This window comes from Podarcis muralis, chromosome 12 (assembly GCF_964188315.1).
Source record: "Podarcis muralis chromosome 12, rPodMur119.hap1.1, whole genome shotgun sequence".
Classification (NCBI taxonomy): domain Eukaryota; kingdom Metazoa; phylum Chordata; class Lepidosauria; order Squamata; family Lacertidae; genus Podarcis; species Podarcis muralis.
The window spans coordinates 23,709,695-23,734,756 of record NC_135666.1 but is presented as its reverse complement, the minus strand read 5'-3'; the positions used below and the strand labels follow the sequence as shown (position 1 = coordinate 23,734,756).

Sequence of the window (25,062 nt, the reverse complement as noted above, 5' to 3'; positions counted from 1 at the left end):
ACCCAACGTTGGGCAAAAGATTCTTGCATTGCAGGGAGTTGGACTAGATGATCCTCATGGTCCCTTCCAACTCTTCATTTCTACAATTCTTCTTCCTCAATTTCCTGTGATGCTATAAAGTAGAAACAGCCCCTTTCATGCCTGTTTTTCTACCCCTGCAGTTATTCAGTATACCTGGGCTTTATTCCAGACAGCTGGTACAGGTGGGAAGCCAAAATACCTTGGCATCTCTTCCACATTCAAAACAGCCTGTTTGAAAAGTAGTTGTTGCCTGTCCTGGGCTTGTGGGGGAAAGACAATAGATCAAACAGCAGATAACATGCTTGTAGAAGGTCCCAGTTTCCACCCCTGGTATCTCCAGTTACACAGGCTGTAGAGCTGGGAAAGACCTTGGTCAGGTGCTGCTAGTTAGGGTGGACAATATTGGGTAGACAGTATTAGTCATGATAGACCAAATTGTCTGGCTCTGTATAAGGCAGCTTTTCATAGGTTCAAGTGAGCTAGAAATGTGACTACCAAGTTAACACATATGAAAATCTAATCCTTCCTAATGGATTTTGCTTATATTATCCACATTATATACAGGACGTAAACTGCCTAGTATAAGATATAAATGCAAAACACATGCACATTTCCAGTGCAGTTCTGTGCATGTTTACTCAAAAATAAGTCCCACTATGTTCAATACGACTTACTCCCAGGTAAGCATGCATAGGATAGTAACCTGAGTGTACTTGAGATAAATATTGATATTTAAGTAGAATAAGAAATACTGTTTGTAATCACGCATAGCTCTCTAAATGAAATGTGAATGTCAGCTTCCTTTGGGGCAGTACAAACAATTTTTCTTCTTTATTCTTGTTACACTTGAGACTATTCCTTTAGATGTTGAGCAGGATTACCTTGTGGTGATTTTCTGTTGTATTTTCTATAATATCTGTCCTCAACTTACGTAAACATTACACAGTATGGGAGCATGTTGGAATAAAGACAAAAGGATTAGTGCTCAAGCAAGGAAGAAATTAGACATATAAGAAAAGCTATCTTGGCCATTTTCCTCAGTATAGTGTCCTAATTTTCTCCTTCTGTTGAATGTCAACCTATATCTTAGAAGTGTATTGGGAACACTTGGCTTCAAATACCCTGATTAGCAGTTATTTACTGGCAGGCTACTTTGCCATTGGGCTAGACAGTTATAGCCACTTTCCCGGTTTCCCTCCATGCTACCTTAAATATGGGAGCTGGTAGTAAGTGAACAGGGATTAGAGGCTTCCCTCTCTCCCTAATGTACCTGATGTTCTCCTTATGATTCTCCTTTTGTGGGGAGGAGTTAGGAGGAAAAGATTGGAGTGCACCTCTGACAAGTGTGTGTCTTAAGTCATTTATCCTCCTCCTCCTCCTCCTCCTCCTCCTCCTCCTCCTCCTCTTCTTCTTCTTCTTCTTCTTCTTCTTCTTCAATTTATACCCCACCTTTCTTTCACCAAGGTGGTGAGGATAGTTTTTCCCTTTCACGTTTTATCTTTGCAACAACTGTTGAGTTTCTGGGGTGTGGGTGTGCCTCCTAGTGCAGCACTCTACATCACACTAGTTGTCAACCTAACTTATCTTTCCTTTATATGAAACTGTTTCAAGACACCTAAAAGGGACGCAATGGTTTGGCAGCTGTGAAATCAGTTGCCACTCTCTTCTGTCATATAACATATAACACATTTCATCATGTTATTCAGAAGCTGTTTATCTTATTGTTTGGCACCTGAAAGCCTTTTTTAAAAATTTGCATTAAGCTGTTCTGTCACATTATCTTCTGATTTTCTGTAGATTTTGCATTTTACTGTTTTCAGAATCTAGTTTCTATTATTGTTATTTTATTTTTGATTTGTGTATAATTGTATAGTGTAATGTGTGCAGTTTTTTATGGTCCTGCCTTTTTACATTTTTGTCTTGGCCTGAGGACCACCAGCTGCCAACCCCTTTTCATCCAGCAAGGAATTACTGCATGCTGTAATTTTTGTTAGTCCAGCATCCTGTTCTCACAGTGGCCAGCCACAGTACCAAAATTAACTGTGCTTAATCTTAGCTGCTTTGTTGCAAGAAGCTATGGTTAAGAGTAACCACAGTTTAGAGTGGTAAACTCTGGTTAATCTACAATGCAGTCTAAAGTTTCTGAGCTCCTCATAGAGGGGGAAGGGAAAATTATATGAGATTGAAACTTGTTATTGTAATCCTTCAGCTGATTGTAAATTTCTGAGGAGCCAAGTAGGGACTTCGCAAGACCTGTCAATCACTGATTGAATCCCAGGATCACAGTTATAATTCTAAACTATGGTTTGTCATGACATCTGAACCATCTCTTTTCACTTTTTACAGATATGTTCATCAGCCTCTGTACTGAAAGCATTTGACATATATGCAAAGTATTTTAAAAGGCATTCAATACAATGCTCATATTTATTGTAGGAATATTCTTTTCCTATTGGAAAGCTTTGTGATTAATTTTCAGTTATTTTGAGACTTATTTATTATGGTTTTGCTGAAACTGGTAAAACTAATAATTAGAAGGGGAACATATTGGCCATGTTTGGATTCCATTTTCTGAGAAATGTTTTGTTCATACAGATTTGCCTTGTGGGGAATTAGTCAGTGCCATCTAGAAAGGGCAAGTCAGAGTGATAGAAACAGGGATAAACTTAGGGCACACTGCCATCCCACCCCCAGTTACCCTGACATCTTTTCTGCCCCAGGGCAGTCGTGGCTGAGAAATTATATTCTAGAGGATTTTCATTGGCACAATATCATAAAACAGTTTTATAAAACAATTTGAACATTGGTGCCAAAGTTGAATTACAGAGTGATAAGAACCTCTACTTTGTGATTTACTTGGGCTTTATCCATTTTAATAGTGCAATCTCAGTCATTACTGTCCGGGCCAGTAAAGAGCTGAAAGAAATGAAGGTTGGCTGGGAATATGAGAACATAACATATGCTGTAACTTTGCCACTTCCCTGCCCCTTTTAGATGGCACAAAGATCACAGCAAAACTCTTATAGAACACAAACAGCAAAGCTGCTGTAACTTCTTGTTTGCCAACAAGATACATGTGCTAATTGTATTGCTGTGCTTCCACATTTGCCAGTTTATTTTATTTTTAACACTCTTTTTTTGTCCTTTTCTCCAGGAAGTTTTTTGGGAACTCCTAGTAGTATAAAGTCATCTTCCGGAAGTTCAGTTCAGTCTCCCCAGGACTTTTTGAGTTTTACAGACTCGGATCTACGTAATGACAGCTATACTCATTCCCAGCAGACATTGTCGACCAAAGATGTACATAAAGGAGAGACTGGAAGCCAGGAAGGGGGTGTGAATTGTTTTACTTCCTTAATTGGTCTTCCTTCAACCTCAACTGTTGCCTCCCAGCCTAATATTTTTGACAGCTCACCTGGAGAGTTGGGTAATTCAAGCCTTACATCAACAGGATACAAGCGTGTTCAGTCCTCTGGGACAGAGGATGAAACTGTAAAGGAAAAGAAGCGGAAAGGAAATAAGCAGTGTAAACATGGGCCTGGTAGGCCAAAAGGAAATAAAAGTCAGGAGAATATTTCCCACCTATCGGTTTGTTCTGCCTCCCCAACATCATCTGTGGCATCTGCTGCAGGAAGTATAACCAGTTCTAATTTGCAAAAATCTCCAACGTTGCTTAGGAATGGAAGTCTACAAAGTCTCAGTGTTGGCTCCTCCCCTGTTGGTTCAGGTAGGCATATGTTTTAATTTAGAAAGCAAAAGTTTGAATATATAATATAAAATGGAACTTTGGGCTCAATGATCATATACATTCAGTCTAAGTTGATTCCCCCTAAACTGGCTATCTTGAAAATAGAAAAATTAGCACACACCCCATCACACTATACGCATGTTTGGAATAATGACTAACAAAGATTGAACTTAAAATACTTATAACTAGAAACAAACTGAGGTCTCATCCAATAATGCCTGTTAAGAAAACGTGTAACGACTTTCTTCGCTTTGTATTAATATTCTCAGTGTTTCACGAGGATCCCTGATAGACACATCCAAAGATAATTGTTTTGTTCTGTAATGGCATTTGGCTTTGCTATTAAAGTTTTATTTTTAAAAAATTAAAGCAAAATTAAAGTTTTGCAAATAGCTGAAAAAGTAAAGGAGACGTGTGCTTAGTTTTCTTCAGCATCCTTGAAAACTGTTTCTGCAGTCACCTTAACAGGGCTAGTGGGTGTCTGTTACAGGTCTCCTTTTCGGTGCTACTTATGTTTAGGCCACTAAAGACCCATTGGAAGAATTCCTAGGATTGAATACCTGAACTTGGCTTTGGATTGAGGGGTTTGGAATACCAGGTGCTGTGATTTTTTTTAAGGTGTAGAATCCTGAGAAATGTTAGCATTTCAGTGCAAGACTGTAAACTAGAAAGCCTTTATGGAGGCATGACATAATTTCTTAACTGGGTGGGTTTTAGGTATACTTTATAGAGGCACCACAAAAAGACATCTCCTACAGTTTGTGTCCAAATATTTAATCAGTGGTGTTGGAAGGAAAAATTTCTACAGTTACATTTTCCCATGGAACACTTATCAGATTGAGGTATGCATTATTTTCTAAAATTAACTAGCAGTGTAATTAATTTGACTATTTGGAGAACTTTTCAGATATTTAAACAGTAAGTAAAATTAATACGACTTTTTAATTTTTATTTAACCAGGTCAGACTTACTTGGTTCAGATACCCTTTAAGAAAGATGATTTTTTTTTTTTTTTTGATTTCAAGCTTTTCCAGAAAATTCACTCTACTGTTTTCAATAAGAGATATTGAAAACAGTATATATTTTAAACCAGGATATATTTTAATGGAAAAAGACTAGGGGAAAATAGTAGCAGAAGGTAACAGCTATTTGAATTCCTCTTTCTGGCTTGCAAACAAGCGGATATTTTGTAACTGGGAAGCAGCTACCAAAACTACTGTTATTTTAAGCGTACAGTTTCCTTTACTCTAGAATGAAAGCAGTCGACAGCATTGTGTGGCTTTTTAACAGGCATTATCTTTCCTGGGTGTCCTTAAAATTCCAACCGCTTCCCTGATAATTGCAACTGTAACTTTTAAAGAATGATTTAAATATCCTGTGTATGTGAGTTCGAACTTTCTCTCTAAAACTATTCTTCCTCCAACTCTTTATTTCTTGCCTATCAAACTTAAAATGTTTCTACACAGGAAGTTACTGTTGGCTATTCTTGTTTAACAGTTCTTGAAGAACATAGAACTTTAAGGGGGGGCCCTGAAATTTGTGTGCATTTTATTTTGGGCACATAAAGTAAATTGATGTGGGCAATTTGAAAAGTATGCAGAAAGTAAAAGGTCTGTTACACTGCCAGCATCCCCTCCAATTTGTGACAGCCTTGATATTTAAAATTCCTTTATGTATGCGATGTTTAGCACTTTCAGGCAAACCGGCAGGGTTGAGCAACAACACAGTGTTGTTACCCCTCTATTATATTTAGAAATGTTATCATTGGAATATGGTCTTTGGGAGCAGAAAGCCCTTTGTGATATAGCTTGATTCATCAAGTACCTATGCAGGAACTATATCAGTTAAGCAGGATCAACACTGCTTTGAAAACAATATACAAGGGGACCTTCAGCTGTCATCTGCACTATATTTTCCATATCTTTTCCAATGAAATATGAAACAGGATGCAATCCACGGGATTTGGTCTAATAATTTGATGAATTTGGAAATCAACCATTTGAGGATTTCAGAGATGTTGTATTGTTAGATACAGTGGCTATTAGGCATGTTTATATATCTATTTCACATGCAGTCTTGCTTGTCCACTCCTAAATCACACATATAAGTCTTTGTAGACATGAGACACATGAAAGCGGTAAAGGAAACAACATTTGAGAAAATGCAAATAAAAAATGTGGGGATGATCCATAGAGTGCTGAGTGCTTCCTACATGGGAATTACTGTGATGATCGGCACTCCAAAGTTCTATACTGGTCAGAAGGACCTTGTTAGAGATCATATGAGGTTGGTGTGGAAAGGCCACCTCCAGAAGGGCAACACACAAATGTAGAAATCAGTGCATGGCTATAAGAACATAAGAGCCTGGTGATTCAGGCCAGTGACCCATCTAGTCCAGCATTCTGTTCTCACAGTGGCCAAACAGATGCTTGTGTGATGTCCTTGAAATAGAAGCAAGTGGGAGAAATACCGCACGCCAACAGCAATTGTATATATAACAACTTGAATTTATGGAGGATAATTTTACCCCCTCTTGTTTTTAGTAGTTTTTAAAATCCTCGTACAGCATCTTGAGTGTGCTAATGTGTTCCATACATGTTTGGTTTTCTGCTAGTACAACTTCCACCATTCAGGTTTGTAGGCATGCATGAACTATTTCTAGCGAAACAGCTCTGAATACATTTGTAGGCATAATGATTGAAATTCCTGCATGCTCATTAATGTTTCACAAGAGTAGGCCTTATGTTGTGCAGAGTGGAGGCTGGAAATCCAGCTTTGCCTAGCTGTGTTTTCATTGCAACATCAGTTGTGGGACAGGGTAGGGTGGAGGAGTTTCTGTGGTTTTCAAATATTCCATCTTACTTGCCAGATATTCCACCCAAAATCCTGCCTTCACTAATTAGTCTAACACCAGGTACACTCAGTGACACAAAATAGTGATTCTGTTTATATACTCCCAACTGGCTTCCTAATTGACTGAGCTTGCTGAGGTGTTCTAGGAAATGGTTTTGTGGACCCCTCAGACTGTTGTTGCTGGGGAATGTCAGTAGAAACAATTTGGGGCTTAATGGCTACCTTGGAGCTATCCCAGTGTATAGTTGGGCAGGCACATAGCAGGTGCCCTAGATTTGATACTCTCTGCTGATAGGATGTTGGTGATCTTATAGTCAGGGATATTTTGACTCCTTTTTTGTCATTAACAGGTAAACATCTGGTGAGGATTGGTGTTTCAGCACCTTAGTTATTTGTAAACAATGGCAGAGAGATTAAAATTTTCTTTTCCTGGTGGCTGATGGTTTTCAGAAAGCTCATTGGAAGTTTTCAGTTGACTAACATGACTAACCTTTAGAACAGGGAATCAGTTCAGGTGATTGCCATTATTTGCTTGCTGGAGCTGATTCTTGAAGAGCTGAGACTAATGAGGCAGTTAGGATGATAGCGCAAATGCTGTGGTGGAAAACTTGACAAGCAGAGCTTTTCATTGCTGTTAGAGATATCTCATAACCAGGTTAGAAATGTGATCATGAGAGATCCTCAGTAATTCACTGTGGTTATTTGCAAGGCACTTAAGAGTTGCTGATATCCTTTTTATCTTGGGCAGTACAATGTGTACATGTCTGCTGTTCAACACATCCAGTGCATCCATTAGTAGGCTTGTTTGGGTGGGTTGCAGTTTTTTCACCCAAGGATGTGTACAAGATTCTTGGAGTGCTTAGGCCTACCACCTGCTTGCCCTAATATAGCTGATTTTGGCTGATTAGACTTTACTTCAAAAATGGTTCCATTCAATTAATGTTCCCCTAAGGAAATGTGGGAATACTGCCCACATTCTTGTAAGAGAGGATGATAAAACCTTAAATGGATGAGGAAACCTTTTCCTCAATCCCTTAGACCAGAGTTTCCCAAGTGCCCCCCTGGAAATCTACCTTTTTAAAATAAACAAACAGAAAAATGCAGTGACAAATTTGTGTTCTTTTATGTATATATATTTCTTCCTACGTCCTAGACCTAGAACATAGTAAAAAAAAAGATGTTGTAAATAAGATATCCTGAAGCCTGAAATTATAACTGGCAGGCAAGCTGCAATCCACTTCCCGGGCCTGGGTGAAGCTGAAAAGGGCTCACCCAAGCCTGGGAAAACCCATCACCTCCAGCACACCCACTAGATCCAGGGGAGGCATTGTTGCTGTCCTGCAACAGTGTCATTACACAACAGATGAAACGTGACACTGAAGTGTAGTAGAAAATTTTCCGAACTGATTCCTAGAATTGTTCATAGGCCGGATGGGGTGAATTAATTTACATGTAATCTTCACACTGTAAATGTGTGAAGATTACATGTAATCTTCACACTATGGGACGCGGGTGGCGCTGTGGGTTAAACCACAGAGCCTAGGACTTACCGATCAGAAGGTCGGCGGTTTGAATCCCCGCAACGGGGTGAGCTCCCGTTGCTCGGTCCCTGCTCCTGCCAAGCTAGCAGTTCGAAAGCATGTCAAAGTATAAGTAGATAAAAAGGTACCGCTCCAGTGGGAAGGTAAACGGCGTTTCCGTGCGCTGCTCTGGTTTGCCAGAAGCGGCTTAGTCATGCTGGCCACATGACCCAGAAGCTGTATGCCGGCTCCCTCGGCCAATAAAGCAAGATGAGTGCCGCAACCCCAGAGTCAGCCACAACTGGACCTAATGGTCAAGGGTCCCTTTACCTTTACCTAATCTTCACACTAGGGGATGTTGATGATGGATGGCCCAGTCGTATAAATGTTTTGCCTGTTCTAGAGGGGGTCACACTCCCCAATAGGAGCAGTTTTGCAGATTGGATGGCTAGGTGGCATCTGTGTCCAGGTCTACCTTTTCAGCTTCAGCTAATTTGCCACATGTGTCCTTTTGGGGGAAATAATCTAGCCACTATTATATATGTTCTGGTAACTTCAAACTATTCTAATGTGCTGCTCATGAAGCAGCCACTGCAGCTTTTGAAAAGTTCTGAACTGGCTGAAAACATGGTAGTTGGGGGATAGATACCAGGAACATACTGCATCAGCATTAAAATAATGTCACTTGTTGCCACTTACCTTTTGGGTACTACTTTTTACTTTCAATGCCCTAAACATTTGGGAGCACTTTTCCCATACCATCCATGCCATAAACTTAGATTGTCTTCTGCTCTAGTGCCCCAGCCATTAGAAGCTAGGTTTATGGGGCTCTCTCAATAGTGGTACCCTCCTTTTGAACTCTCCAAAGAACAGTCTCTTTTGCTGCTGCCTTGTTGATCTGGGAGACCAAAAGGTGGGATATAAACTTAGTACAAGTCTGTACAGGCAATTGGGTTATGATGTGCCATTTCTTCAGTTTTCTATAAGTACTTCAGTTCCCAGAAATAGCTCTTGCTTAAAGTGTAAATGGCAACTGCCTTTTTGTAAATATTTCTTAAGAAAATAAAAGTTAAGACGCCTTCTTAGGATCAATCATCGTTGAGCATCTGGAATCAATTTACCACAGAACACATTCCTGGTAGCTCATTTGCAAGATAACAACCAGCCCTTAACTTCAAAAAGCCTGTTTAAAAAGTTGTTGAGGAAGAAAAAACAAAATATGTTGTTTGAGGTTTATAAAGGAAAATTAAGGCTCCATATAAAGATGATTTTGGATGCTATATAATATCTCCTGTGATGCTAAACATTGGTATTAAATATTCAAAACTGTGAATGCTCAGGTTTATTCAGACAAGGGTATGTGTAGAGAGGAAAAAATACAAAAGCACCCAAGCTGGAATTTTGAGCAATATTTACATTCACAACAAGCAGAGGAAAATATATTTCAAACAGTGATGTTTGAAGATTCTACCTTGTCTCTTGTTTAAATAATTAATATATTTGAAAACACAACTATTGCCTTCTCCAACCTGGTGCTGTCAACTAATCCCAGCCAGTATTGCCTGCGGGCAGATATAATGGGAGTTTTAGCTCAAAGTATCTGGAGGGCACCAGTTGGGGAAGGCTGTCCAAAACACAATATTGAAGCATGCCACTGTGCAACTTCCATTTAAGATAACACTGCAAGACTTCAAATAAAATGTATACTTTTTTTTAGGGCTAATCAACTCTTGGACTAAGGCAGGAATTTTTATGTTTTTGTTGCATAACTGCAGCATGATTTAAAAATAAGTGAATATTTTAGTTTGCATTTTTCTTTATCTCATGACCCTCCTTAAAGCAGTCTTCCTTAACCTGATACCCTGGAGACCTTTTGAACTGCAGCTCCTGTCATCCCTGACCATTGGCTATGCTGATGAGAGTTGTTGTCCAAAATATGTGGACAGCACCAGGTTGACAAAGGCTGCCTTAAGGTGAAACATCTAGAAGGCAGAGCAATGTTACCACCTGATCAATTCTCAGTGGGAGGAAAATAATACACCGGGAACCTGAAATATTTCAAAGCTTGGTAATTAAATTCTAGATGTTGTGAACCATACCCTGAAGGTGGGGGGGGGGGCAGGATTTACAGCGATTTAAAACCAACTACTTCCAGAAAAATTTATACAATGTTTATCCAAAAGAACTGCCACCTCACTTATCTGGGCCTAGTTCTTTCCGTTGGATAGTTGGACATTAGTCTTCGGTGCTGTTTCCGTAGGTGTCTGGCAGCTTCCTGGTATGTAACTGCATGGTTCCAAAAGTGGTAAGAAATATGGAGGATGCCAAACATCCTGGGACAGAGCTGTCTAAACTGTGTGTCACGACACGTTAGTGTGTTGACTGCAGTGTATAGGTGTGTCGTGCGAATGCTCTCCATCCTCCTCTTGGGGCTGGAAGGGGGTGAATTTAACCTCTGGTTTGCTAGTAAAACTGAATTACTGTGTCGTGAAATAATGCATGTCTAAAAAGTGTGTCACCGACATGAAAAGTTTGGAAAGCTCTGTCCTAAAATAAAGAGGGACTGTGGTAAGTTGCGGAGTGTGTGTGTGTGTGTGTGTGTGCGTTGTTTGTGCTTTCTAGGATGTTTCGATTTCTGAAGCCATCCTTGGAAGGAATGCTCTCTCATTCTTTATCTCTCTCACTGAAAGCTAGCTGAAAATGAAGGGTGCTTATTCTCAGGCTTGTAGAGCAAGCCATCAAAAATGGGTCTATACACACATTCGTTGTCTGCATATATGGCCAGTGCTCTTATTCAGCCTCAGACTAGTGGGGCCTGAGAAAAAGGCATTACCGGTACCTTACGGATGCATGGTCAATGTACTGTATAATTACTGAGATTCACACCAAATTAGGTAGTGTTTGGAAGAAGTAAGTTCTTCCACAGTTACCAGAATTTGTATTCCTGTCCCTTACTTTGGCAGAATCTTCCATTATATACTCATGCTGCCACAAGTTCGGTGTGTCCAGAAATAGCTGTTATGTTGCTCACCTCTGAGTCCACTTTCAGTCCACTTTCCAAGATTGCTATGATGCATTTTTCCTCATTTCCTCATTGCTTCTTCCTCATTTACATCTCCCTGCATGTTCATCAGCAGTAATTTCTCATCAGTAATTTTTATTTCCCCCCTCCCAAACATCATTAGTAGTAGTAATGTGATTCTGTAAGTGCTATAAGCCTGGCAAAAGCCTGTAATATTTGAGTATATTTGTCTTATTTATTATTAAATTCATATCCCACCTTCCTCCAATGAGCTCAAGATTATATACAAGGCTCTCTTTTTTCCCATTTTATCATCACAACCCCCCTGTGAACTATGTTACGTTGAGAGGCAGTGAGCTTCTTTTCCAAGTGAGGATTTTAACCCTGGGTTTCTGGGTCCTGGTCTAAGACTCTTTAACAATTGCTATGAGAGTAATGTTTGACTTTAATCGTGTTTTGATTTAACAATGTTAAGTAAGGACTATACAAGAGCTACATTTAATACTGAGAATTTTAATCATGCAAATAGATATGAAGAGGTGGACAAATTTGTTGTGGCAGTTGCTGGTGTCACAAAGTCACTGAAGTCAATATGCCCTCAGCCTGCCATGATTTAAAATACACAATGTATGCCTACAGATAAAATAGCTTTTAATAAACTTATCAAATATAGAATGATAGGAAGTAAAACCTGGTGCAACATAATTATAAAGGCAAAACCTTCTTTGAAGGTTTATGGATATCAATAAAATATACATATTGCTGAATGGAAAGTTATTGTATAGAAAACAATCCATGACTTATATAACATTTCTCAGATATGTTTTCTAATACTATCATTTCATTCATAAAATAAGCAATATGATTGAATGCACTCAAGAAGCCTTTAAAAAAAATCAATATAATAGCTGTTAGAAAACCCTTTTTACAGGTAAGTGATCAGAGCAATAGCAGCAGAGAGATGTATTCTTCTTCATTGAAACCCACATCTATACATATATTCTTTTGTGTGTGTATTAAAACAATTTTAACATGGAGTTCTTTTTCTCCAAACTCAAAAGCTGTCTTGTAGTTTATGAATACTGTAGAGGATGGTAAGTTATATTAGAATGTTCTCCACAGGTTCATTTATCACAAAAGGTAGTCTTTTGTGCAAAATTCTGATTGAAGGTCTGTATGTTCTATTGATTGGATGAAATCCAAGGTTATAGTGAGTCAATTGTTCAGTACCTCAGTGAAAACTTTGTAGATGCCTGCAGGAGGCTGATAGGTCAATAGTTCCTCAGGTTCCTTTTATTACAGTTTTTGTGTGTAGCAAAATGAAAATAGTGTTATTCTACTACTAACACTTTTTTCTCTTTAATTATTTTTGTGACTGGCTTTCCTAGATTCCATTCATAGCTGTGCAATACGGAGGTATACCTCAAGCTGCCTTACACTTTTGACCAGCTATTATTTTAAAAAAATACATGGAAAGATATTTAGTCTTAAACATTATTCCTTAGTTCATTATGCAATCCAAGGTTGTACCCCAATGGCATTCAGAGAGCTAAAAGCCAACTATTTTAATTAGGCGCTAGTTAGTGTGTCCCTGAAATGTTCTGAATATTGGTTCTGGCCTTTTGATTATTTATTTATAGCTAGTAGGGAAGAAGTGGCAATTTAGAATTCTAGGGTAGAAAGGGACCCCAACAATTCATTTCATCTACTGTCACCCTGCTGATACAGGAAACCCACTACTATAGCATCCCTGATAGGTTGCCATCAGCTTTCTGCTTAAAAACCTTCTAACAAAGGAGAAGCCACAATTTTTCAGGCAACCTATTCTACTGTTTAATAGCTGTATTTTTGTTGATTGAAGCAATCATTCTTCCAAATGTTTGTCTAAATTCTTTCCCCTAAAATCTGAATCCATTGCTTAAGATCCCACCGTCTCAAGCAACAGAAAACAATATCATTGTTTCATTTGCATGACGCTGCTTAATAGTCTTATCTTCAGGTTAAACATGCCCATCCTTCAACCTTGCCTCATAAAATCTCCAGCCTCTCTCCATCTTTCTCATCCTTCTTTGAACACATTCCAGTTTGTCAGTGTTCTTTTAAACTGCAGTATCGAGAACTTTACACAGGAGAAGTATAAGCAAAGCAGAATAGAGTAGTACCTTTTTTGCAATCTGGACACCATACTTCTCTAGATGCAACCTAGAATTCCATTTGCTATTTGTGCTATCACATCATACTGCTGACGTATATGTAGCATGTGGTATACTAAAATCACTAGATCACTTCCACATGTAAGGTTATCAAACCCAGCGTCATCCAGGGAATCACATCAGTGAGAGAAAAACTTACTGAAATCAGGTTTCCTAAAGTCTTGGGTGCACATCTGACTAGGTTAAGCTTTCTCTTTCCTCAGTATCATGAATCCCAAGATGTTGTGGTCACTTACATTCTCTGCTGTTTCACCTCAGCAACCCAACCAGTTCTTATGGTTGATGAATATCAGGTGTAGGGTAGCAGGTCCCCATGTTTCTTCTTTCACTTTGTGGAAGATAAAATTTTCAACAAGACAGGTCAGGAATTTGTTAGACCTTTAAATCAAAGCAATGTTCACCTTCCAGCAGATATCTAGAGAGTTGGAATCTTCCATTGCTGCCATCTCTCCCCTCTTTGAGAATGTGGTAGGTAATCTTATCTAGGAAGGTGTCATCCTTGTTTTCTACCTAAGTTTTTGTACCAGACTTCCACAGTGATATTGGGTTCTATTGAATGTAGTGCTAAGAACAACAGCTCAACACTGCAAATATTTGTCATTGTGCAATGGAATATTCTCCAGTGTGGTGTAGTGGTTAAGTGCGGTAGATTTGTAATCTGGTGAACCGGGTTTGATTCCCCGCTCCTCCACACGCAGCTGCTGGGTGACCTTGGGCTAGTCACACTTCTTTGAAGTCTCTCAGCACCACTCACCTCACAGAGTGTTTGTTGTGGGGGAGGAAGGGAAAGGAGAGTGTTAGCCGCTTTGAGACTCCTTAGGGTAGTGATAAAGCAGGATATCAAATCCAAACTCCTCCTCCTCTCCTTGCTGTCCAAGCAGCTTGACCAATTACATTTTAGAATCTAAAACCTAGACTTTAAAGTTTCTGACCAACCCGTTATAGGAAGAGTTAAGGCTAACCTATGTGGGTGATAATTATTACTCAATGTAGCAATTTATGATTGTTTAAATAATTGTCCTTTTAACCTTAAAATATTTTCCAGGTTATAGTTATAATCCTCAAGCCAAACAAACAAACAAACAAAAACCCTACCCTACCTGCAAACAGGTGTAAATTTGTTTGAGCCACTTCACAATAGGTTTGTTGTTGTTTCATATGCCTTTTAATGAACTCCTTGTTTTTATATAAAATGCAATAAAGGGCCTTCTTTAGATCCAACTAATGTAGTACTAATTTGGTTCATGAATCCAGAAAGACGTTTGTACGTGTGCTTTCTTTCAGGCATTTATAGCAGCAATGATGTAGCAGTGTCCTTTCCAAACACAGTGTCTGGCTCAGGATCTAGCACTCCTGTTTCCAGTTCACATTTACCTCAGCAGTCTTCTGGTCACGTACAGCAAGTGGGAACTTTGTCTCCATCTTCTACACCTTCTGTAACTACAACTGTTGCTACAACTCAGGTAGGTTGGTTTTTTTATTGGTGAGATATTCTGCCACGACAAATATTGGCTATTTGTATTTCGGTTAACTAAATACAAATATTTGAACAATATAATATGTTAAGTCTTACATTCCTTGGATATTTTATGTAGAAGGCAGGATAAAAATACTTTAATACTTAACCTTCTCATATTTGTGACTTCCCGTTAGTTTCTCTTCACTTGTTTCATAAAACTTCTGCAAATAGTATTCAGAGCGTCTGCACACTGTGGTTTCAGTATTAGCATTACGACAGATTTCCATTCCCCCCACCCCTGTTGTGCCAGTGTTTGCCTTCCAAAGCTAATCCTTTCAATAAGTGCCTTAAAGGTCTCCGTTGAAAGTAGACATTATAATTGGGTTATAACTAAGGCTGCAATCCAAACCCCCTTTATTCCTGGCTGGGGGTGGTAGTGGTTTGGATTGTGCAGAAGTGTTCCTCCATCTAGTCATGCTGGCCTTTGCGTGCATGGTAAAGTCAGCATCACTTTGCCAGACTGGAACTGCTTGTTTTGTTTGCCAGGCGGGCAGAAATGTTGGTGGTGGGATCCCCACTAGCAGCAGCCAGTGGAAAGGCCCAGAATGTACCCAGGGAGCAGCTGAACTAGCCTGGGATCTGCTAGATATGCCTAAGCCAGAGCCACTGCCATCATGTGACAGCATCAGACTCAATTTAGGCCTGATCTCCCACACCTTCTGCCCTGGCCAGCAGGGTTGTCAATGTGGGTTGCTGCTTCTCTGCCAGAGTTTAGATATTGCACCCAAAGTCAGCATACACAATGATGAAGATGTATGCTGTGCCTAAAACATAAAAGGCAGTCTTTTAAAAAGCTTGGGGCATTTAAAAAACAAGAACCATCCATTGTGAGGGAATATAAAAAGTTTTAAATTCAGCACCAAAGGGGTTAATTAAAGAGAGTTCCCTTTAACAAAACACTTCTTCCAGGCCCCACAGGTGAAATAAATACAGGTACAAAAACCCTTCTACTAAAATGTCTTTAGGACTGTAAATTGAGGGCTTGAAAGAAAGGTACTCTGCTTTGACTAAGAATAATCATATTGGGAGGGGGTAATATAAATACAAGAACAAATTAAAAAATAGATCAATATCACAAGTGACACAAAAAAACCCAAACCAATTTAATGTAAAAGCAACAAGTTATCAGTGCAATTTGCATTGTTCGGTTGTGGTTTTTCACCCCCTAGGCTTACACACAAGCTTCTTCCCCTCTCCGATTTGAGCCCTTTTCTGGTGTTAAGGCTCCTTGTGTGGGAATGAATATTTGAGAAATGGGGGCATGTTTCCAAGCTCTGCCCCTTGAGCATGTCAGCTCAATACATGAGGTTGAGGGTGATTGGCTGAAGCAAGAGTTCTAAACCACTCAGGAAGACTCCACAAGTATGGAGGTGCAATATTAGGGGCAGGGCTTCACAGCACAGTCCTACTGTGTATTCATTGACACATGAAGAGATTGAACACCAAAGTCGGGCATCTTTCTCCTTCACTTATTGGTTTCAGAATTGGAAGCTCACTTCAAATCATGGAACCTGATCTTTCATACTTCCTCCTGGTTCCTGGCGTAGTTCTTCCTTGAACCCTTCTTCCTCATTGGGATCTGCCTCAGGTGCCAAAATGTCTTGGGCCGCCCCTGTGTTCAGTTGTGTTTAGAACATACTTTTTAGGAGAGAAAGCTAGCCTTGATTATTTATGATTCATTTTGGAGTTTAACCTCTAAATAATAACATAGTTCCTTGCGAAGGCAGAAATTTCATAACAAAGTTTCTCTTGCTATCTCCAGCTGAAAGGAGAACCTCAGCTAGTAGCACCAAAGCCTGCTTATCATCTCATTGTAAATTTTGCCAGAAGAATAAGAAAATGGGCAACATGATGGTATTTCTGCTAGGTGAAAGACAACATGAGAAAAGGGGATGGAGCTTCACCTGTTTACCCTTTAGTACTTTACCCTTTTGGTACTGGACTGGATGAAATGCTTACTATGTTCTGTCATAATTGCTGTCTTGGCAGTGCTTTTTGTGCCTAAAACATAAAAAGTCAGTCTTTTAAAAAGCTTGGGGCATTTAAAAAACAAGAACCATCCATTGAGAGGGAATATAAAAAGTTTTAAATTCAGCACCAAAGGGGTTAATTAAAGAGAGTTCCCTTTAACAAAACACTTCTTCCAGGCCCCACAGGTGAAATAAATACAGGTACAAAAACCCTTCTACTAAAATAGCTACTCTGGTAATTGCTGCAGTTGCTGTTAGTACAGAGATCTGCATGATTCTTTAAACAGTTATGTGTAAGTAAAAAGTTGTTTCTTTTCCTCATTCAGTTTGAAGCTTCATTTTTATCCTTCTCTGCAATTGAGTTTTTTTTCTTATAGCTGTTGCAGTATACAAATGCTTCCAATGATATGATTTCTGCCTTTCCAAGCATGTGTGTAATGGTTTCATAGGGCTGTTCTTTCTGGTAGTCATATATATAATGAAAAACTTTGTTTGTTTTTTATGTGCTAACAAACAGGCATAATCTTTGGAAAGGTATTCATACATTTTGAATCTCCTTATTCCATATAAAAGGAGATGCAGCTGAGAGAGTAGATGCTAAACAGTTTGTAGGCTTGTTTAACAAATAGGTTATGTAACACTAAGCCCTGTATTATTTGGTATTGTGCTTATACTTATTGCTTCAGTTTGGCATTTGTGCTGTACTTTACTGGTTATTGCTGTATCACTTTATCACACAATCACAAATGTGGATATTGCCAGTCATAATTACTTTTATGGGGGTCCCACCTGTCCTTCCTGATCTATTACTATGATATCTGATGGGGTGTCCATACATTCAGTAACTATTTGATAAGGTAAAAAATGTAAAATGTAAAAAATGGTTGGGATACATTATTTGTATTTTAAAATTCTGACTATTTTTGATTAGCACAATGAAACCATTTAAAGCAATGGTTCTCAAACATTTATTTTCAGAATAAAAATTTGATTGCACCACACCAAAAAATTTAATTGGTAAGAAATACATGAAAACAGAAAGAAACTACTCTTAGCAGGACTTGATTTATTACGTAGAACACAGCTACTTTATAATATGATCACGGGACACCCAGAAAGTGTAAAACAATGCAGCTACATAAGAACATGAATCCCTCCCAAAACGTAATTATAAACAATCCTACTACCTTAACTTGAGGAGAGGTGTGAACTTGCTTTTGTTGGCTAATCTCATTCATATTAGCTTTAATTTGAGACAAACTCTCATCTCATCAGCGGGAATGAAATGTTTAAATGCTTCTTTGATTGTCCTTGAATCTTCCCCCCCCCCCTTGCCATTCTCTCCTGCCACATGAGTGTGGTGTGCCACACCTTTTGAGAACCACCAATTTAGAGAACTCTAAATCTTGTTTTGCAGCTACTTTTTTATTGGTAGCTGCAAAAAGTTAACAGCAAGGTGTTGCAAAAATAAGGGTGCATGTGTGACACAAGAATAGTTTAACTTTGTCTGGTATAATGCACTAGCAGAGAAATTGAAGTTTTCAGATGGCCAGACTGTGAAGACAATTTTGTGGGCAAGTGGTATGGTTTTACTGAATGGTTGAAAAGACCAAATACCCGTAACACCTTTCTCCAAACATGGTATGCTATGGGATGGTATCTTGGGATGAAGTGAAAGCCTGAAAGGGTATATTATCTGTAGCCATCTATCAAATCTGAATGTATAACATATCACATGTTGTACTACTGCTTTAAAAACAACAACCACCCCACAAATAAACCACATGATACAATAAGTACAGAGAATTGGTAGCAGTTTTCTTGCCAATCTAATCCACATTGCTCCAGAAGGCTGAAAAAAGAAAGTGCCTGTCCTGCCCTAGCTAGCTTTGAATAGATACAGGTTACTTGAAGGAACCCACCACACTTGTGCAAAATTCTTGGAGGCTGGTCAGAATTCAAGTGCTTGAATGGAAAGCTGAGCCCTATTCACCCATGTCTTTTCCTAGTCATTCCAACCAAAAAGTCCTCCTCATTTGTAGATACTTTAAAACAGACTTCCCTAATGTGGTGCCCCACAAATGTTTTGAACCACAGCAGCCCTGCTGACTAGGCCTGATAAGGTCTAGACCAAAACATAGAAGATGGCACCAGGCTGGGGAAGGCTGACCTGAAGAATACCGACTCTCAGTACAGACCCTTGAGGAGCCACAGTTTATCTCAATCTGACAACTCTCAATTTACTCACTTTTTGGTTTTCCTGTCATTTTAACAGTTCCCGATATAAATTTTTTATATAACAGAATCTAAGTTATTCCATAGCTTCTAAGTTTTATGTGTCTGGCAAAGAACTTGGTCAGAAACAGAATATATAGCATACATACCTCTGTCTGCCAAAACCTAAACTTTTAAGGAACATGTTCTGGTTAAAGGTATGTTGATGTTCTTTCAGCATGGCTGCTTTTCCACATCCTTAATTCTGTTTATAAAAATCTTTCTTACCATTTCAAGACAGATGATTGGTCAATTTGTTCATATTAAGTGATTCTGGAAATCTTCTAACTACATACAGTAGTACATAAGCTGACTCTAAATATGTTGGTTTTCTGAATAGTTGAAAACTTACTTACAACTACTTGAATGCAATTGAGGCTTGGATGACTACTGTGATATATTACTCAAGAAAAATTAATTGGGTTTGATATTTCTTGATATTTTGTAATAAAGATGCAACAAATTCATTGCTTTGCTATAATTTCTTCCCTTATAACTTTGCCAGTTACCATTTTTACTACTTTTCTGGCCAGCTTCTGATGTACTTAAATAATATTCATTGTGTAAATAAATAGTACATAAAGAGCAACATAGCATTCAGTACCTTATGCTGAAATAGTCAGATAGTTAGAAGGAGAAGACAACATGTGTAGTTATTAAGTCATAGACTTACATGTAACAAATGTGTGCTCCCCTTTGGGCTTATTTCCATAACCTAGTAAAATAAAATGTGTCTGCAAGGTGGCATTCCTTTACCTACTTACCTGTCAGTAATCCCCATTAAACTAAATGAGTTCAATGTACTGTACTCCTGAGGTACAGGAGTGTGTTCCCGAGTAGGCTTCTCATTGGCCTGGTTGAAAGCATTCAGAATACTTGCATTGCCTATTATGTTCTCAAAACTTTTAATGTTATTGTTGAAGACAAGTAAAACATATCTGGGAGACAAGTAAAGCATGCCTGCAATATTTTTCCTGAAAGGAGTGAGCAGTGTCATCTAGCTTATTTAAGTTGTTAATGGTTTATGGCTGTGTGCAGCAGCTTCATGCACAAGTGTATAGGAGAATCGTATGTCAGGCCCTGAACTTTGTCCTGAGTTCCTGTGTGCTTCTGAAAAGTGTTATTTGTATCATTCTGCAGTGACCCCCTCTGGCTGGCAGGCATAAAAGCAGCCATATCTAATTCACTTTTTCTCTCCCCCCCCCCCTTAATGTAAGGATCCTAAAACAGAAACATCATATTTTTGACTTCCTTCAGAAATAATATTTTCACTTAGTGGTGTTTATATTTGAGTAAAAGTTTCAGAATGTAGAAAGATTTCCATTACAGTGTTGTCTGTTTTTCTTTAAAATGGCATTTGAATAGTTTTTATCAAATACTAGACAAAACTAAGCAAAACCCTATTTCGTTGTCATTATGACTGGGGACTTTGGGGTGGAAGAGAAGAATTTACTGCCAGAGGGAAAATTCCACACAACATGTGACTCTACTAGAAGAACAAAGGAATCATAGTTGCTCATAGTGGTAGTATTTTGCCCAATTAAAATCTTTACTTTTTAATAAACTGATTTCAGTAATGCAGGCCTCCTGTATAAATACGGTTTAGCAAGGTTGACAGACAGTTGCATGATTTTGTGCACACTGCTGCATGCTGAGACAACTGCTTCAATGTTTCAGTCCAGCAGTAAATGCTTTCTGCCTTCGAGCTGAAGCTTATTTAGTTGGGCTTATCTGGTGCTGCTGTAGCAACCATCAGTCTCCAGGCAACTGAGGCACATTGACCTCTTCGATGAACTGAGTGTAGCACTACTTCAGTTTAGCTTCCTGAGACAATAGTAATGGCAGTGAATGTGAAAAATGGTTTTTGTGTGTGCGTGTTTTGGTAAGAGCCTACATTGCGATGAAAAGATGTCAAAAGACTTCCGTGAATTTTGATATAACTTTGGAAAGATTGTGTGCAAAACCTTTCACGGGAGTGGCCAAAGTTCACTGATAGTGCAAAGCCCTTATATAAATATACTGTGAATTTTGAGCATTTTTGTACAGAACAGTGTTTGAAATTGACTAGTGTGCATTATGGGGCAATTGACTATGTTGTGTTAGGCTTTTTTTTAGTAATATGCCATGTCATTGCCTGACTATAATCTTGCTTGCTTGCTTGCTTAAAAAAGCAAGTGATTATCTGACTTCGCCAAAGTTCTTGCTGGAGAGTGAGCGGTGTTGTAATAGCAGTGTCTTCACAGTATATGCATTTGGCTGGAGGACAGAAAGCTTTGAAGCCGCATTCAACATATAGTTGTATGTCCACTTGATCCTAGACATACTCTCCTGTTCTGTTTGGGTTTTCAATAATCAGAGGGCTTGTATCTGGCAGGTATCTTTTGTCTTTTAAATATTAAATATTAAAAATGTTAATATTAAATATTAAAAATGTTGAAATAAAGGTATCAAATAATTTAGAAGAAAAGTTAAGCTATTTAGTAGCTAATGATTAGATAGCACTGACCAGAGCGCTTTACATCTAGTGACTTTATGGCTTCTATTATAAGTAACTACAGTGGTGCCCCTGTTTATGAACTCAGTCCATTCCGGAAGTCCATTCTTAAACCAGAGGCTTTCCCTAAGGAGGCCTCCCGCTGCCGGTGCCCTTCCACCGTTTGGATTCCGTTCTTAGACTGAGGTAAAGTTTTCAAACCAAGACACTATTTCCGGTTTTGCAGAGTTTGTAAACCAAATCGTTCTTAAACCAGACTGTTCTTAAACCGAGGTACCACTGTATATGGCTACATGTTATTTTCTGTGGGAAATACAGAGTGTTCTTAAAATGGACATCAGCTTTCCCTCTTTTTTGATATTTAAATTTTCAATAATGTCAAATAACTAAGATTTATTTGTCTGCATAAAGCAGAGAAGATTGTGGCCCTCCAGGTGTTGCCGGACTACAACTTGCATCATCCCACCTCTTGACCACACTGCCTGGGGCTGATTGGAGTCCCAACATCTGGAGGACCACAGATTGTTCATCCCTGCTATAGCTATGATTTAACTGCAAATTGCCCTTTGTAAACCCTGTGTAAAATGAACAGCACTTGTGGAAAAAAATTAATCATAAATACCAACAGGATATCAGACATTTTTGAGTGTTTTTGTTGAAACAACTTCCACTAGAAGAGGGAACAAAAATTGCACTTGTCATCTTAGAGAGGCGAAGGATCTCCAATTAAAACTACAGTGGTTAAGTTTTTTAAAGTACATCTATATGGAGAATATATTTCCATTTTAGCTTTGGCAAAAATATATTTGATAATCTTTGTATCCTCTTTTCCAAATTCCGATAAGAAAGAATTTTAAAAAATAAAAGAAAATATTTCTGGTTTGAAGCAAATAGTGATGCTGTTCTTCATTTAATTTTAAAGTATGGAAATAATTGTGACCCCCAACAATTATTAACAAAAAAATTAATTTGCAAGAGGGGTATTTATTAGATATAAACTGATTTTACAAAGCAGCTTTGGAATTGGTGGCTCAGGCCTTTCTTGTTGTCCTATCATGAATGAAGGAGAGTTCAGTAATGGTTTAAGTACAATTAAATCCCTCCCCCTTCTTTATGGAAACTCAACTGTGGGCATTTCAGCATTAGCCTAAACAATGGTTTTGAATATGTTAAGCCCCTAACAATTAGAGTGAAGTTTGGGGCATTGAATAATGTCGGAATGATGCAATTGAACCTGACAGCTTCAACAGTCAGCCTACTCATGGGACCTGAAAGTTGTTCACACTTGGTTTCATCTCTCATCACACGCTGAGTATTAAAACCTTAGTCGTGGGGAGCTTAGAGAGGAATGGGGGCTGTATCAGAAAATACTAAATATCCTAAAAGTTGAGGTGACTGGGTGCTTGTGCTTGATTTTTAAGACTATAGGGGTTCTGTCGTAGTTAGAATAAAACCTGGCAGAACACGTTTTTCTAACATTGATTTTCTTAAAATTTAAGCACAGTTCATGTGGTTATTTGCTAGTTATAGAAATAACTACTAATAAAATCTTAGGGCACGGCCCACTCTCCTGTTGGTACAGTTCCTATGTGCATAGGGTGTCTGTTCACAGTAGAGACCCATTCATCTTTCCCCTGCTCTTAACCTGCATGTGCAACACAATAGGCTTTGTGAGCATGAGTAACCTGCCCTGACCAGAGAGGAAGGGCAGGATGGGAGTATGGAAGGCAAACACAGACCTACCATCTCCTTGACTGGCTGCCTGTGCATGCATATAGTCAGGGGAGGGGGGAAATAAGGCTCTCTTGAGCCTATGGAAATTGTTTGTGCATGGGTACAGCATATGAGGTGCTCTGGATTATGCCTCATGTCATTAAGCAAATAATTCTCAATAGATAATGGCTTATTTAAAACACTGACTTACTCAATTTGCTTTTCTGTGTCATGCAACACAGAGACTAGGTATATGTCTCTGTATTGCCTTTAATCGGAACATTACAATGATATTTTTATAAGGTATACCTTCCACGATCTGCTTCTGTTTTCAGTACATTGCATTACCTATAAATAAAAGGCATTTTGTAAGTGTCCAGAATCTGTGTGCTGAAACATCTTTAAAGTTCACATGGATAGAAAGTGCATTTCAGTCTTGAGTTGATGTTTCTGATTAAACTGAGTTAGCTGAAGTAGAGTGAAATGCAGTTTCAGAACTGCATATTGGTACATGTTTGAATCCATTATCTTAAATGTATTGATAGGGTGAGTCTACCTTTTAAAGAAACGCTTCTTCAGTGTTTTTCAACTTCAAGTGAAACATGATTCTTTTACTTCACCCTTAAACAATGCAGCAATGGAATACTTTACTTTCCTGTCCAAATTAAGTTGCTATATAAATCGTAATCCTGCCTCTAATTTCTCCCCCCCCCCCCGACAGTGTTTTGGTTCATGATATGCTTCCCAATTAATGGCCAATTTGATTAAAACAGCTTTTATTGCAATTTAGGAATAATATTTGAAATATAATGTGTACATCTCTGGGAACTATAAAATATTTCAAAATTTTGAATTTGAATGGGTCTAAATTTGTGTGTGTGTGTGTGTGTGTGTGTGCGTGTGTAGTAAAAAAATAGGTTTCGCTTTTCAAATGTTCAAAAATATTATTTTCTTTTGTCCTGTTTTAGTGGGTGGGTTGGATAGCTACCGTGGTTGGAAAGGTACCAGCAATTTTTGCATGTTTGGCAAGATGAGATAAAAAACCTACTACTCGCAGCTAAATCTCTGTGAAATCAGTGGATAGGATCCAAAGAAGAACACTCCTAATTATGTGTTCAAGGAGCTTGTGTTTCTTGAGCAGTTCCTTGTTCAGTATAGCAAACTGCTTCTGAAAGGGCTGGGTCTCAAAAGCAGTTTGTGTTATTGCTGTTCCGTGTGTGGGTCTTGCTGTTCCGTGTGTGGGGAGTCAAAAACCTTACTGGGCTTGTCAGAAATTATCTCTGTGGATTTTTGCCAGTGGATCTGTTGTCCAAGGGCTATGTCTAGAATCAGCACAGGAAAATGCATGCAGGAAAAAAGTTGGATTTGGGTGGGGAAACAACTAAACGCTCATTATTCTCTGCTTTTCACCAGTGAGTTTTATTGTATTGGAAATGGGCATAGTACTTTTATTGTGCTAGGAGGAATAATGAGTTAAGTGCAAAGACCTGCATTTTTTGTATAAATTCTGCAAATTCTCGGGGACTTGCCTTCTTATTGCATTTTAATCCTTAGGACCTTTTGGGAGAGTAATTAAGAGGACAGTAAATGAATTAGGACTTGGGCAAAACCTACAAAGTATTTTTATTTCATGTAATTCCAGCTTTCTTAAGAATATTGTTTGCATGTATATGATTATACAAATGAATTCAAAATTGCTCTTCTAATCCATAATTCAA

At 38.6% G+C, this 25,062-nt stretch overlaps 1 protein-coding gene across 7 annotated transcripts in view; it reads left to right on the top strand.

The window, feature by feature from the left end:
- MLLT10 (MLLT10 histone lysine methyltransferase DOT1L cofactor) overlaps positions 1–25,062 on the top strand; it is a 117,495-nt gene that overhangs the window by 73,985 nt on the left and 18,448 nt on the right. For all 7 annotated transcript variants that reach the window (XM_028749764.2, XM_028749765.2, XM_077936852.1 and 4 more), the window contains 2 exons: positions 3,176–3,745; positions 14,659–14,837. In XM_028749764.2, the coding sequence (XP_028605597.1) occupies positions 3,176–3,745; positions 14,659–14,837 (749 nt within the window). The remainder of the gene's footprint in view (positions 1–3,175; positions 3,746–14,658; positions 14,838–25,062) is intronic.